The sequence below is a fragment of the Stegostoma tigrinum genome, chromosome 1 (genome assembly GCF_030684315.1).
Source record: "Stegostoma tigrinum isolate sSteTig4 chromosome 1, sSteTig4.hap1, whole genome shotgun sequence".
NCBI classification, from domain to species: domain Eukaryota; kingdom Metazoa; phylum Chordata; class Chondrichthyes; order Orectolobiformes; family Stegostomatidae; genus Stegostoma; species Stegostoma tigrinum.
In genome coordinates, this window is record NC_081354.1 from 132,007,973 (window position 1) to 132,022,057 (window position 14,085).

Below are 14,085 nucleotides of genomic sequence, written 5' to 3' on the forward strand. Positions count from 1 at the left end.
CTGAATTTTCCTTGGTCAAGGAGGAGTTTATGGGACATTACTACATTGGAACAATTGTTGTTCATAAGTTAAATAATCTATTACTCTCAAGTTTTCCAGTAGAGTTAAAATTATACCAGTTCTTCTTCCTTTTGTTTGTATTTTAACTATAGGATAAGAATAAAGCGTATTTTGCTTAAAGCCAAGCTTTGTAACCAACTGAATTATGTCTGGAACACAACATCTTACAGTTGCCTTTAAGTGAGATGAAAGTTAGGTTCTAGGCCATCTCTTGATATATTTGAGGGGGGTTTTGTCTTGTCCATAATACTATGTAACTTGTGAGAACTTACTTGGGCCAGACTTCTGCCTGTTCATGCTTCCCCTTCACAGTCTACATGCAGATACTCAGTGACATCTTTGACTCTGGCAGCAGGAAGACAATATAAGATCCTAGTGTCATATCTGTAGCCACATAAACTTATATCTGTTCTCCTTATGGTAGAATTCCCAATAGCTATTGCTCTCCCACTCTTTTTTTTCCCTCTCACTCTGTTCAGCTGCATGGGGCAACAGATTTGGCTTTCACTGCATTTCCCTGGGAAACCATCTCCTAGCACTATCTATAATGGAAAATCTATTTAGCAGGGAGATGGATTTAGGGGTAACTGCATTACTTGATTAGTGCTTTTACTCTGTTTGGTGGTCATATTTTCTCTTTGTACATGAGCACGCACTGTGGTATGACCATCTCATGGTATACACTCCACAAACACATAACTGTGAGGAAACTCCACAGCAACTCCAAATCTGAAACATGGATTTTAAACAGCTACGCTGGAGACACGGCTTGCACATGTAGTCACCCCAGACACGATGTTTCCTCAACTTCGCACATCACATAGGAAGAATGTTCCACATGGCTAAGCTGCCCTGCCATGACTTACCCTTAAATAACTCCCTATACATTTAATATATATAGTTCAAAAATAGATACTAGGGACTTAATCTTAGTTCCTTCACTTTATATAAGGAGAAAATTAGTTGCAGCATAGTATAGAATTTAAATATCATTAAAAAGAGGCACACTGTTTAAGTTTTTGCCTTGCACTCATCACAACAGATGCACAAACACCAAATTTCAAAGACAAAAAAAAGTTATATTACACGAGAAAAGAGCGCTGTTTGGTTAGCAAATGGACACTGGTTGAGATGTCACTGTGGATAACATGTCAGAGAATTCATGCATCAGATTTTTGTTTAAATTTTCAAAATGCTAGTTGCGTTTGATTGATCAAAGTATTACTGTGGATCATTCTTTTTATATATTCATTCATGGAATGAGGGCGTTGCTGCTAGGCCACCATTTATTGCCCAACCCTAACTGCCTAAAGGACAGACGAGAGTCAACCTTGCTGCAGTGGTTCTGGAGTCACATGTAGGCCAGACCAGGTAAGGATGACAGATTTCTTTCCCTATAGATCATTAGTGAAACAGATGAGTTTTTCCAACAATTGACAATGGTTTCACGGTCATCATCGGACCCTTAAATACAGATTTTTAATTAATTTAAATTCTAATATTTGCCATGGTGGGATTCAAACCTGGATCCCCAGAACATCACCTGGCTCAGCAATAATATGACCAGTCTGTCGCCTCTCCCCAAGGCGGTCGCCTCGACCCTCACTAAGTTTTACTATCAAAGCTTATCTTGCAACGGCTTCTCTTTCTAATATTTCACTGCTACCTTTGGAAAGCCGTCTATTCTGGACTTCCACCTTCTTTTGTTTACAGTAACCTTTATCAACATAATTCACATCAAAATAATTCGCTTGTGGGGCATGGGCATCACTGGCTGGTCAGCACTTAGTGAATGTCCCTAGCTGCCCTTGAGAAGGTGGTGATGAGCTGCATTGTTGAACAGCTGCAGTCTAAACGCTTCACATACGTTAATAGTTTGAGTAATTGCGTGATATTAGAATGGAATGAAAAGAATGGTGGGGCTTACTTTTGGCCATTAAAGGATCTCTTCCCACTCAAATAGTATTTTAGCAGCAAGGAGAAACTTACATCTCTTATCTTTATGATAGAATTCCCAATATCTATTTCTGTCCCATGGGACATGGCATGGCTGTGGAAACACCAGATGGGTCAGTGGACTTCCCCCAGTGGTAAGGGCTGACTCACTTAAAGCATCCCTTCTAGGCCCTTGATTGCTTTCCTCACTCCATTTTCCCCAGCACCGCTTTTCTTTAGTCTAGACTTTCTATTGGTGTAGGACCCACTGCAATCCCAGCAAGGCCACTGCACACATTTCTAGGAAGTGGCACATCTCCAGAAAAGGCTTCTTGCATTTGGCTGGCTGAACTTTCTGTTTGGTGGCTATAGCAACCACCTCCATGTAAAATCCTGATCTTTATTTCCAGTCCAACCAAGGTGGAACTTCTGAAATCATTGATATTAGTTCCCTTCCAGGTGGGTATTTAAATCATTTTTCTTAGTTCCTTTCCATAATTACTTTAATCCTAATCATATAAAGCTCTTTATTTACCAGATGTTCTCTCATGGAAACAATTTATTCTTGTATCTGTTTCATTCAGAACTAGACCTAGCATTGCTTCCTTCCTCTTTGCTGTAGAAAGGTACTGATTAAAAGAATCAGCTTCAATGCATTTTTAGGACTTATTCATTCTTCTTGCCTTTAACCTTTGTTTTTTTTTCTCCAGTCCGTAAATTTGATTTCATGGTACTTGCTGAAAACAGCAGGGCGGTGAGTGAACACGAAGATTTGACTGAGAGGCCACATGCCAGACTCCCAGCAGCACGTCAGCTATCAATGATGATGTCAGGTGCAGCCAGGTAAAGAAGTGGCAAACTCATTTGTTGGCAGAAGTGGTCCTATGACATGATGAACTGTCAGCTTATAAAATGACTTAAATGTGAATTAATGAAACTACTCTTGTTACCCATAGCTTTAGAAACCTGCCCAGTGAAAGCTGTCAACTTATATGTGGCATCCTTGATTGACTGAGGAAGTCATTTGGACTTCCAGGAAACTGAGTCAAAGTTACTGGATTTAACTTAGGACATGTTCTATATGTCAAAATTTGGTGACCTGACATTCAGGCAGTAACTTTAGATCCCAGAAGAATTTCAGGACTATGTATAACTGAGGGGCACAGGGACCATTCCCTCATTGAAACACTGACCTAAGTCTCTAAGGGGAGGATAATCAGCAGGTTGCCTGTAAGGACAGGAACAAGTAGTAGTAGCAAGGAATCATCAAACATGTCATTGTTCATTTTTAAGGGAATGCAGAGGCTGGAATGCGACAACTCCAACCTCAACTGAACCTTTAAATGATCTTGTGTGATGGTGGACGATAATTTCTCCCTGGAGTTCAGAATATCTTTTGTGTTGGAGCAACTGGAATTTAATGGTAGAATTTTTAATGACAGAGGTTTGTTAAAAAGCCAGCAAGTCAACATCTAAACAACATAAGGCTTTAACAATAGCGCGTGCTCCTGCAAAGCCCTCAGGAGATGCAGGCATTTTGATTTCAGAAGGAACTTAATCCAAATGATCAGCGGCAAGCCTATGGCACCTGCTTCCACGACCTTGCTGCTATAGAATTATGTTGAGCCGACTACCATGGAACCACAGTGATTTCCAGGTCCATAAGCATGTAACATGACAGATGGTAAAGAGAAAGCCAAGAGGAAATCTAAAGACTATTCTAATATTTAGAATGCACAGCCTGGGAGGGTAGTGTAGGAAAGTTCAATTCAGGTATTTAATTGGGAAGTAGATGCTTATGTGAAAAGGAAAAATGTGCTGCGTTTCAGGGAGAAATCAGGAGAATACCATGAAGTGGAAGACTCTTGTAGAGAGCCAATGCAAACATGTGTTGACTGAATTCCTTTTGCACTGCAACAATTCTGAGAGTTTCTGTAAAACCAGCACTACTACTCCATGCTAACAAAGTGTAGAGCTGGATGAACACAGCAGGCCAAGCAGCATCTCAGGGGCACAAAAGCTGACGTTTCCGGCCTAGACCCTTCATCAGAGAGGGGAATGGGGAGAGGGAACTGGAATAAGTAGGGAGAGGGGGGAGGTGGACCGAAGATGGAGAGTAAAGAAGATAGGTGGAGAGAGTGTAGGTGGGGAGGTAGGGAGGGGATAGGTCAGTCCAGGGACGACGGACAGGTCAAGGAGGTGGGATGAGGTGGTAGGTAGGAAATGGAGGTGCGGCTTGAGGTGGGAAGAAGGGATGGGTGAGAGGAAGAACAGGTTAGGGAAGCAGAGACAGGCTGGGCTGGTTTTGGGATGCAGTGGGGGGAGGGGACGAGCTAGGCTGGTTTTGTGATGCTGTGGGCGGGGGGGGGGTGGAGAACTGGGCTGGTTTTTGGATGCAGTAAGGGAAGGGGAGATTTTGAAACTTGTGAAGTCCACGTTGATACCATTGGGCTGCAGTTTTCCCAAGCGGAATATGAGTTGCTGTTCCTGCAACCTTCGGGTGGCATCATTGTGGCACTGCAGGAGGCCCATGATGGACATGCCGTCTGAGGAATGGGAGGGGGAGTTGAAATGTTTCGCGACTGGAAGGTGCAGTTGTTTGTTGCGAACCGAGCAGAGGTGTTCTGCAAAGCGGTCCCCAAGCCTCCGCTTGGTTTCCCCAGTGTAGAGGAAGCCACACCGGGTGCAATGGATACAATATACCACATTGGCAGATGTGCAGGTGAATATCTGTTTGCTATGGAAGGTCATCCTGGGGCCTGGGATGGGGGTGAAGGAGGTGGTGTGGGGGAAAGTGTAGCACTTCCCACTTGCCCCCACACCACCTCCCTCACCCCCATCCCAGGCCCCAGGATGACCTTCCAACAGATGCTCACCTGCACATCTGCCAATGTGGTATATTGTATCCATTGCACCCGGTGTGGCTTCCTCTACATTGGGGAAACTAAGTGGAGGCTTGGGGACCGCTTTGCAGAACACCTCTGCTCGGTTCGCAACAAACAACTGCACCTCCCAGTCGCGAAACATTTCAACTCCTCCTCCCATTCCTCAGACGATATGTCCATCATGGGCCTCCTGCAGTGCCACAATGATGCCACCCAAAGGTTGCAGGAACAGCAACTCATATTCCGCTTGGGAAAACTGCAGCCCAATAGTTTCAATGTGGACTTCACAAGCTTCAAAATCTCCCCTTCCCCCACTGCATCCTAAAACCAGCCCAGTTCTTTCCCCCCCGCACTGCATCACAAAACCAGCCCAGCTTGTCCCCTCCCCCCAGGGCATCCCAAAACCAGCCCAGCCTGTCTCTGCCTCCCTAAACTGTTCTTCCTCTCACCCATCCCTTCCTCCCACCTCAAGCCGCACCTCCATTTCCTACCTACCACCTCATCCCGCCTCCTTGACCTGTCCATCTTCCCTGGGCTGACCTATCCCCTCCCTACCTCCCCACCTATACTCTCCTCTCTACCTATCTTGTTTTCTCTCCATCTTCGGTCTGCCTCTCCCTCTCTCCCTATTTATTCCAGTTCCCTCTCCCCATCCCGCTCTCTGATGAAGGGTCTAGGCCGGAAACGTCAGCTTTTGTGCTCCTGAGATGCTGCTTGGCCTGCTGTGTTCATCCAGCTGCACACTTTGTTATCTTGGATTCTCCAGCATCTGCAGTTCCCATTATCACTACTACTCCATGCTCCTGGTCTGGCTCTTTCCCATTGCTCCCCAATCTGTTCTCACCACATCTGCAACACTTTTATCCTTGAGAGGCAAGAGGCCAGCAGGGTCACAGCAGCAAACACTGAGACCAGGAACGGGCTCTGCTATCACCACTAGGAATCAATTCAATGTAACATTTACTGCCCATCCCTTATTTTCCAGAGGTCATTGCTGTGGGTCTGCAGTCACATGTAGGCTAGACCAGGTAAGGATGGCAGTTTCCTTCTCTAAAAGGTATTAGTGAACCAAATGGGTTTTTTCTTGCTAATCGAAACTGGATTCATAGTCATCATTAGATTCTTAATTCCAGATATTTATTGAACTCAAATTCCACCACCTGCCATGGTGGGATTCAAACTTGGGTCACCAGAACATTATCTGGGCTCTGGGTTAACACTCCAGTAACAATACCACTGGGCCATCACCTCCATGTATACATAGTAGCATCCACAAAATCCTGCAATTCCAATAGCAGGATAGGAACTCCAGATCCTGCCTTCTCAACTTTCCCTTTCACCTGAGACATGGTGAGCATCAGGTCAAACATAGGTCAAACCGATAATTTCTCTCTAATGAGACAGCAGCCTTATGGTTCTCTGGGACTATCGTGACATCACCTTTACTACTATATGCACGGGAAGCAATGGCCTAGTGGTATTATCACTGGACTGTCAGCCCAGAGACCCTGGTCCCAGATCCCGTCCTTGTCCGAATCCCAACATGGCAGATGGTGGAATTTGAATTCAATAAATATCTGGAATTAAGAGTCTAATGATGACCATGAATCCACTGCTGATTATCGAAAAAAAAAACCATCTGGCTCACTAATATCTTTTAGAGAAGGAAACTGCCTACCCTAACTCCAGACCCATAGCAATGTGGCGGACTCTTAACTACTTGCTGAGCAATTAGTGATGGGCAGTAAATGCTGGTCTAGTCAGCAATGCCCTCATCCCATGAATCAATTTAAAGAAAGCTCCAATTTCAATGTCCTCTCTCAGATCAACATCCCGAGTGATGAAGGCAATGGGTAAGCCACATGATCCACATGCCTGATATAAGATTTCCAAAACTAGTTCTCTACAATGAGCTTTGTTACAGCAAGCAGTTACTAGGGGGATAGATAAAACACTTAAAAGGACATTCTCAAAGCCTCATGAATGTTTTTAGGAAAAAATGCAACATCCCCGCTGTTTTATGGTATCTTTTGCTCAAGACTGCACAATTAGAGAAGAAGCATCCACAAAGGCACCAACAACCTTGAATATTTCTGGCAGGGCCAGGCAGGGTCTAAACTCAAACGGCTAAAAGAGCCATGCAAGACCCTGAGCACCTCACCTACTTGTTTCTTCAAACTCCATCCTCCTCACTTGTGGCAATATGTGCAGTTCCAACATTGGACTGTTTAGCCACAATGTCACAATGGAACAAAGTAACCTTCAGTCTCAAGGGACTATAAGTAATATTTTATAGTTTAAAGTTGTCCCTGCATGTTTATTTATTATTTGTTTAAGTAACAAGCATTATTTCCAATGTTAAAGGAGAAGACTAAATGTTACAATGAATAACGTTCAAAGGAAAAAGTAAAATTCAATTCCTTTCATCTTTTTTATTCGTGAACCTGTTCTTGCTTGAGAATGAAATATTTGTTACCTTTCTGCTTTTCTTCAGGCATCACTGTATGACAAAGTGAAAGCAGACGAAAAAATTCATGGACTTCAGGATCACCAATTTTAACAGCTTCCAGGAGACTGTGGTCATAGAACATAAATTTTGGGTCGGCCATAGGATTAAATGAAAAATCCACCGTTTCTGTTTTCTGTAGAGTTGAAATATGAAAACATTTAGCTTTTTCTAAATTGATACTTATTCCTTGTGCATTGATATACAGAACTACTAACATGTGAACTCCATGGTTACCAAGAGGAAAATGAGTATTCCCATTTCCCATGAGCCAAGTAGTATATTCCTGTCATGAAATATACTGCCAAAAGTGTTGCACTATCAGGTGTAATTTAATGGAACAATATATATTAATTGATCATTTCAATTAACAATAGCACACAATATTGAAGTGTAGTGTACACACTGCCTGCTCTACAAATAATATTAAATAATAAAATATGATTTATTACATAATAGAATATTTATGCAATGAATACAACAGCAAATTTACCATAACATCAAACAAATGTATGAATACATCAATGTGATACAATGCTAGTAACAAACCTCAGTGCGCCAAAAATCAATTGGATCAGATGAAATGCTGATTGACATACTAACCATTGACATCAGTGGAGAGTAAAACTTGACAAAATGTGTCTAGAAAAATCAGTTTCTTGTGAGGAGGTTAAGTTGGGCTTACTCTTTTATTTTTAACTATGATGGCGTTAATCAGTTTTAAACACCTTTGATGCAACTCAATGGCACCAGAATTTCTTTTAAACATCCACTACATCCAACCCCATTTTTGACAGATCACATTTTTACTACGAGTAGAAAAGAGTGAGGTGAAAAATCCAAACTCAATGTGTGCCAATATGGTAACTTTCAGTGCTTCATGAATACAATTACCCAAGTCTGTTTGACATTCAAGACTTCCCATGCTCATCATTTAAGAAAAAAATAGTAGGTTCAATTTTTCCATTTTGAATTAAATGTTTTGTCGAGTAAGATTCATAGTTCAACTATGATCATAGCAACTTTTCTCATATAATCTTCCACTCTTCACCTTGTTAGTTATGCAGTTGGGCTCTACTACATCCTTCTCATGGAATTGCAGAGATGAGAGGCAGTCATGCTTGCTATTGCCAAGATCTACCAACGGTCAAAAGGCACACCACTTCAGATGCCACAAGACAGGAACAATTCCTTCACACTCTGATACTTGGCCTTTCTCACTAAGGACATGGCCAAGAATTGGACATTGCCCAAAAAGGGAAGGTTGCACCCTACTTTGTTGGCACAATCAGGGGATATTGGTGAATGGGAATAGTGAACAGAATGGCAGTGCATTCCCTTTCATATATCCATCCTGATACTGTCTGATACTGTGCTCAGTAGAAGAAGAAGGAATCAAACTGACCTCTCTGACACAGCACGCATGTCCCACACTCGCAATTGGCCTGGATTGCAAAAGATGTTAGATTACTTGATTCGTCTAATTCATGAGCAGAATCTTGATTTTAAGAGTAGGCATGGAGTCATATCTAAAAGTAGGAGGTACTTCTGAGTGGGACAAGTTGGTTTTGCCACATGATGATGTTCTTCTCAGCTTATTATATATGGATAAAATGTCAAGTTTTATTATTTTTTCTGTCTTAATTAACTTTGTAGTCCTTTGCTGGATTATGATTTTATCCCAGTCTTTTGCCTCCTTACATGTTTTTTCTTTCAACTTAATACTCTCCTTGACTTCCGAGGTTAGCCATGGTTGGTTTATCCCTCACTTAGAATCTTTTTTCCTTAATGGGATGTATTTTTGCTGAGAGTCACAAATTACTTGCTTAAATGCCTGTCACTCTTGCCTACTGTCACTCCTGCTGATCTGTCCACCTTATTTAAATAAGTCTATTTTCACTTCATTATAATTGTCTTTATTAAGTTAAACACAGGTAGTGCCAGCCCAAGTTTCTCACTCTAGAACTGAATATTAAATTCAATCATTATGATCACTACTTCCGTGGAATCTTTTACTCTGAAGCCCTTTATTAAACCTGCCCTCATTATCCATTACCAGATCAAAGACACCCTGCTCCCTGATTGGCTCCAAGACATATTTCTCTAGGAAACTATCCCTAGTGTATTGATGAATTAGTTGTTGTAGCTACTCTTTCTCATTTGATTGACCCAATCGACATGAAGATTAAATTCACCCAGAATTACTGTTCTATTCTTTTTATGTGCTCCTATCATTTGTTGATTTCTTGCTTTTCCTATAAAAAGACAACAGTTTGGGGTTTATACACTACTCCCACAAATGTCTTCTTTCCCTTGTTTTTTTTAAACTTTTGCCTAAACGAGCTCTACATCATTCAAGCCTAAATCATCTTTCACAATTGTCTTCATTTCGTCTCTTATTAAGAGCACCCCACCACTGTTCTCATCCCTTCAATCTTTCCAAAAGGTTAAATATCTCTGTTAATTTCCCAGTATTGATCTCCTTGTAATCATGTTTCTGAAATGATGATGAGATTATATTCATTTACCTTTATTTACACTATCAATTGGTGTACCTAAGTCAGAATGCTTTTTGAATTTGAATTGATTTTGAATTTGAACTGATTTTGAATTTGAACAAAGCATTTAAGTTTATTCTCTTATCATATTTTCCTGCACTTTTGTGGCTCCTTGGTGCAATCTGACACTAACACATTGTTACCAGAAAATAAAAGGAAGAGAATCAGTCCCATCGTTAACTTGCAATCCTACCTTCTCCTTTACCATTCATTTTCTAATTTTTCACACAAATGAATTCCCCAACGCCACTATTTAGTTTAAAGCCCTATCTACAGATCTAGTTATGCAACTTGACAGATCTTTGGTCCCAGCATGATTCAGGTGGAGCCCAACCCATCGGAAAAGCTCCTGTTTTCCCAGTGCTGGTGTTAATGTCCCAGGAATTCAAACCCATTTCTCACACATGGATTTTTGAGCTGGCATGAGACTAAGGGAGAAGTGCTGGTGCTGAAGGGAAGATTGGATACCGACAGATAACTTGTGGGAAACCTCCATTCTGCTACTACTAACTAAATATCAAGCACCAACATCTTGCTGAAACCTTGGGTAAGGATGGTGGCTTGTTACACAAATAAACCACTTTGTTTTTCTGTGCAGCATTGAGATCAAACTCCCTTGTCAGGGCAGAAAAATCTGTCGAAGCCCCAGTTCCAACAGTCCCTTGAACCATATCTCGAAGGAACAACAGTCACAAGCTTAAGAGAAATGCACTGTCAAAGCTTTCAGCCACCCTCCACTAGCACAGAACCATTTACTTCAATGAGCTATTGAGAATTGGCTTGGGGTCACAGCACAGCAGTCATACAGGCCTGGAGTTAGAGGAGAAATAAAAGGCTGAGGCTTCTGTTATTTGGGGGACTATTGGAGTGCAGAGCCCTGCTGAGCCCAGTACAGTTGATAGGCCACTAGACATGACCATTAATGAGTTGATGGAGATACATATGCAAGCAGGGAACATCAGGCATCTGCCAGAGGCCACGTTCAAACTGCAACATAGGACAGAAGATTCTGCAATGTTCTGACTCCAGCATGCAAGATGACTCTGTGGAATGGGTGGCAGCAGCCAGGAAAAGCTATGCCCAGGAGGACAATTAGAATCTTGCAGATTTGCATAGATCTTCACTCTTTCACTCTAGCCATGGATGATTCATTTTCTGTCAACTTGACAGGTAGCTGAGGGACACTGACCTCCTTCCAAATGTCCCATCCACTCAACTGATGAGAGTTAGGCTTAGGCAATTACTCACTGACAGGAAAGAGGAACAACAAAATGGCACCCAGGAGTCATCTCAGGACATTGCAGCGGTGTCCTGCTGCACTTTGCATCTGCCCAGGGTCCAAATGCCTTCAACAAACCAGGCTGAGGAGAGGACCAACAGGCACTAAACAGCCAGTAGGCACCCATCAAAGTTGTCCGAAGAAGCTGGTAAAGTAGTCAGCAGGCTTAGATCAGCTCAGCTACCAAGGTGACATCACGAAAAGAAAGATTATCAACACTGAAGCCACTTTGGATACATGAGTGTCAACATTCTACACAATCTCACACTCAACAAAAATATAGCAATTTTACAACAGTCTTGTGTTTTCTTTCAATCTGCTAAGGCTACTGATTATTTATGCCTTCTTTGCAGATTAAATTGAGATGTGCGGATCACCTCACAAACTCACAGGCACATCAAGTGCAGCAGCACAAGAGCACTGAGTCTATTAATTCTCCATTATCCTCTGGGAGGAATATAAGCTGGAGCTTAAGCATAACGCCAGCATAGTCATCAAGGTTAATCCTCTACATACGGACATAGGAATCAGTAGCAAGAGTAAGGCTCAGTATCTTGAGGCTTCTCCACCAGTCAGTAAGATTATGGCTGATATTGCTCAACATTTCCATCCACAAATGAAAATCATTGGCCCATCTCTCCCCCAATTTATCAATAATCTATCTATCCCTGTCTTAAAATACTTTGAAAAATGTGCTTCCACTGCCTTTTGAGGATGTGAGCTCCAAAGCTCATGACCCTTTAGGAGAAAAAAAATTCTCATCTGTCTTAAAGGGATGATTCCTTCTTTAAAAACTGACTCCAAATTCCTTAATCTCCCTCAGGAGGAGTTATCATTTCCACATTAACTCAGCAAAGAACTCTCAGGTTCTTGTATATTTTAGCAAGTTGTATCTTACTCGTCTAAATATTTTTAAATTCTTCATTCGTGGGCTGTGGACTTTGCTGGTTGACCAGTATTGATTCCCCATCTCTAGTTGCCATTGAGAAGGTGGTGGTGAGCTGCCTTCTTGAGCTGCTGCAATCCACCTCCTGTGGGTTAACTCACAATGCCGTGAGAGAGGAAATTCCAGGATTTTGACGCAAAAATGGTGAAAGAACAGCGATATATTTCCAAGATAACAAGGTGTAGAGCTGGATGAACACGGCAGGCCATGCAATAGAGGAGCAGGAAGCCTGACTTTTCGGGCCTAGACCCTTCTTCAGCCCTCCTGCTCGTCTGATGCTGCTTAGCCTGCTGTTTTTATCCAGCTCTACACCTTGTTATCTCGGATTCTCCGGCATCTGCAGTTCGTACTATCTCTGATATATTTCCAAGTCTGAATGGTGAGTGGCTTGGAGGAAAACTTGCAGATGGTGCTGTTTCCATGTTGCCCTTGTCCTTCTAGGTAGAACTGGTCATGGGTTTGGATGGTACTGTCTAAGGAGGTTTGGTGAATTTCTGTGGTGCATTTTGTAGATAGTACACACTGCTGTTACTGAGCATCAGTGCTGCAGGGAGCATTGCTTGTGGATGTGGTGCCAATCAAGCAAGCTGTGTTGTAATGGATGGTGTCAAGCTTATGAAACGTTATTGCAGCTACACCCATCCCAGCAGGTGGGGGGGGGGGGGGGGGGGGGGTATTCCGTCACACTCCTGACTTGTGCCTTGCAGATGGTGGTCAGGCTTTGGGGAGTCAAGACTCGAGTTATTCACTGCAGTGTTCCTAACTTCTGACCTTCTCTTACAGTCACTGTATTTATACTGCAAGTCTAGTTGAGTTTCTGGTCAATGATAATCCCAAGGATGTTGATCATGGGGTTTCAGTGATGCTAAAATGCTTGGGGTGGCACGGTGGCTCAGCAGTTAGCACTGCAGCCTCACAGCACCAAGGACCCGGGTTCAATTCTAGCCTCGGGCAACTGCCTGTGTGGAGTTTGCATATTCTCTCCTTGTCTGTGTGGGGTTGCCCTGGTTTCCTCCCACTGTCCAAAGATGTGCAGTTTGGGTGGACTGGACATGCTAAATTGCCCATCGTGTTCAGGGGTGTGTGGGTTATAGGATTGGTGTCAACTTATTGGGCTGAAGGGCCTGTTTCCACACATAGCGATTCTATTCTAATGCCATTGATTATCATGAGGTGCTGATTAGATTGTCTCTTATTGGAGATTATCATAGTCTGGCATTTTTGTGGCACGAATGTTACTTGCAACTTGTCAGCCCAAGCCTGACATTGTTCAGATTGTGTCACATTTGACAATGACTGCTTCAGTATCTGACGAGTTGTAAATGGTGTTGAACATCGTGCAATCATCAGCAAATATCCTGCTTCTGACCTGCTGATAGAGGGAAGATCATTGATAAAACATTGGAAGATGGTTGGGCCTATGGCACCACCTTGATGAGCTCCTGCAGATGTCCTGGAGCTGAGATGATCGACTTTCAACAACCACAACCATCTTCTTATGTGCCAGGCATGACTCCAACCAGTGGAGAGTTTTTCCCTTGATATCCACTGATTCCAGTTTAGCTAGGGTTCTTTGATGCTACACTCAATCGAATGCAACAGTGATGTCATGTGTTGTCACTCTCACTTTACCTTTGGAATTCAACTCATTTTTTCAATGTTTGAACCTAGGCTGTACTGACATTAGGAGCTGAGTGGCCCTGGCAGAACTCAAACTGGGCATCAGACAACAGGTTATTGCTGAGCAGGTGCTGCTTGAAAGCACAATTGATGACACATTCCATCACTTCACTGATGATCAAGAGCAGACTATTGGTGCGGAATTGGTTGGGTTGGATTTATCTTGCTTTTTATGTACAGGACATACCTGGGCAATTTGCCACATTGTCAGTTGGATATCAGTATTATAATTGTAC

At 42.6% G+C, this 14,085-nt stretch overlaps 1 protein-coding gene across 3 annotated transcripts in view; it reads right to left on the reverse strand.

The window, feature by feature from the left end:
- LOC125453069 (phospholipid-transporting ATPase ID) overlaps positions 1-14,085 on the reverse strand; it is a 281,340-nt gene that overhangs the window by 81,630 nt on the left and 185,625 nt on the right. For all 3 annotated transcript variants that reach the window (XM_059648627.1, XM_059648621.1, XM_059648622.1), the window contains one exon: positions 7,357-7,522. In XM_059648627.1, coding sequence (XP_059504610.1) covers positions 7,357-7,522 — 166 coding nt within the window. The remainder of the gene's footprint in view (positions 1-7,356; positions 7,523-14,085) is intronic.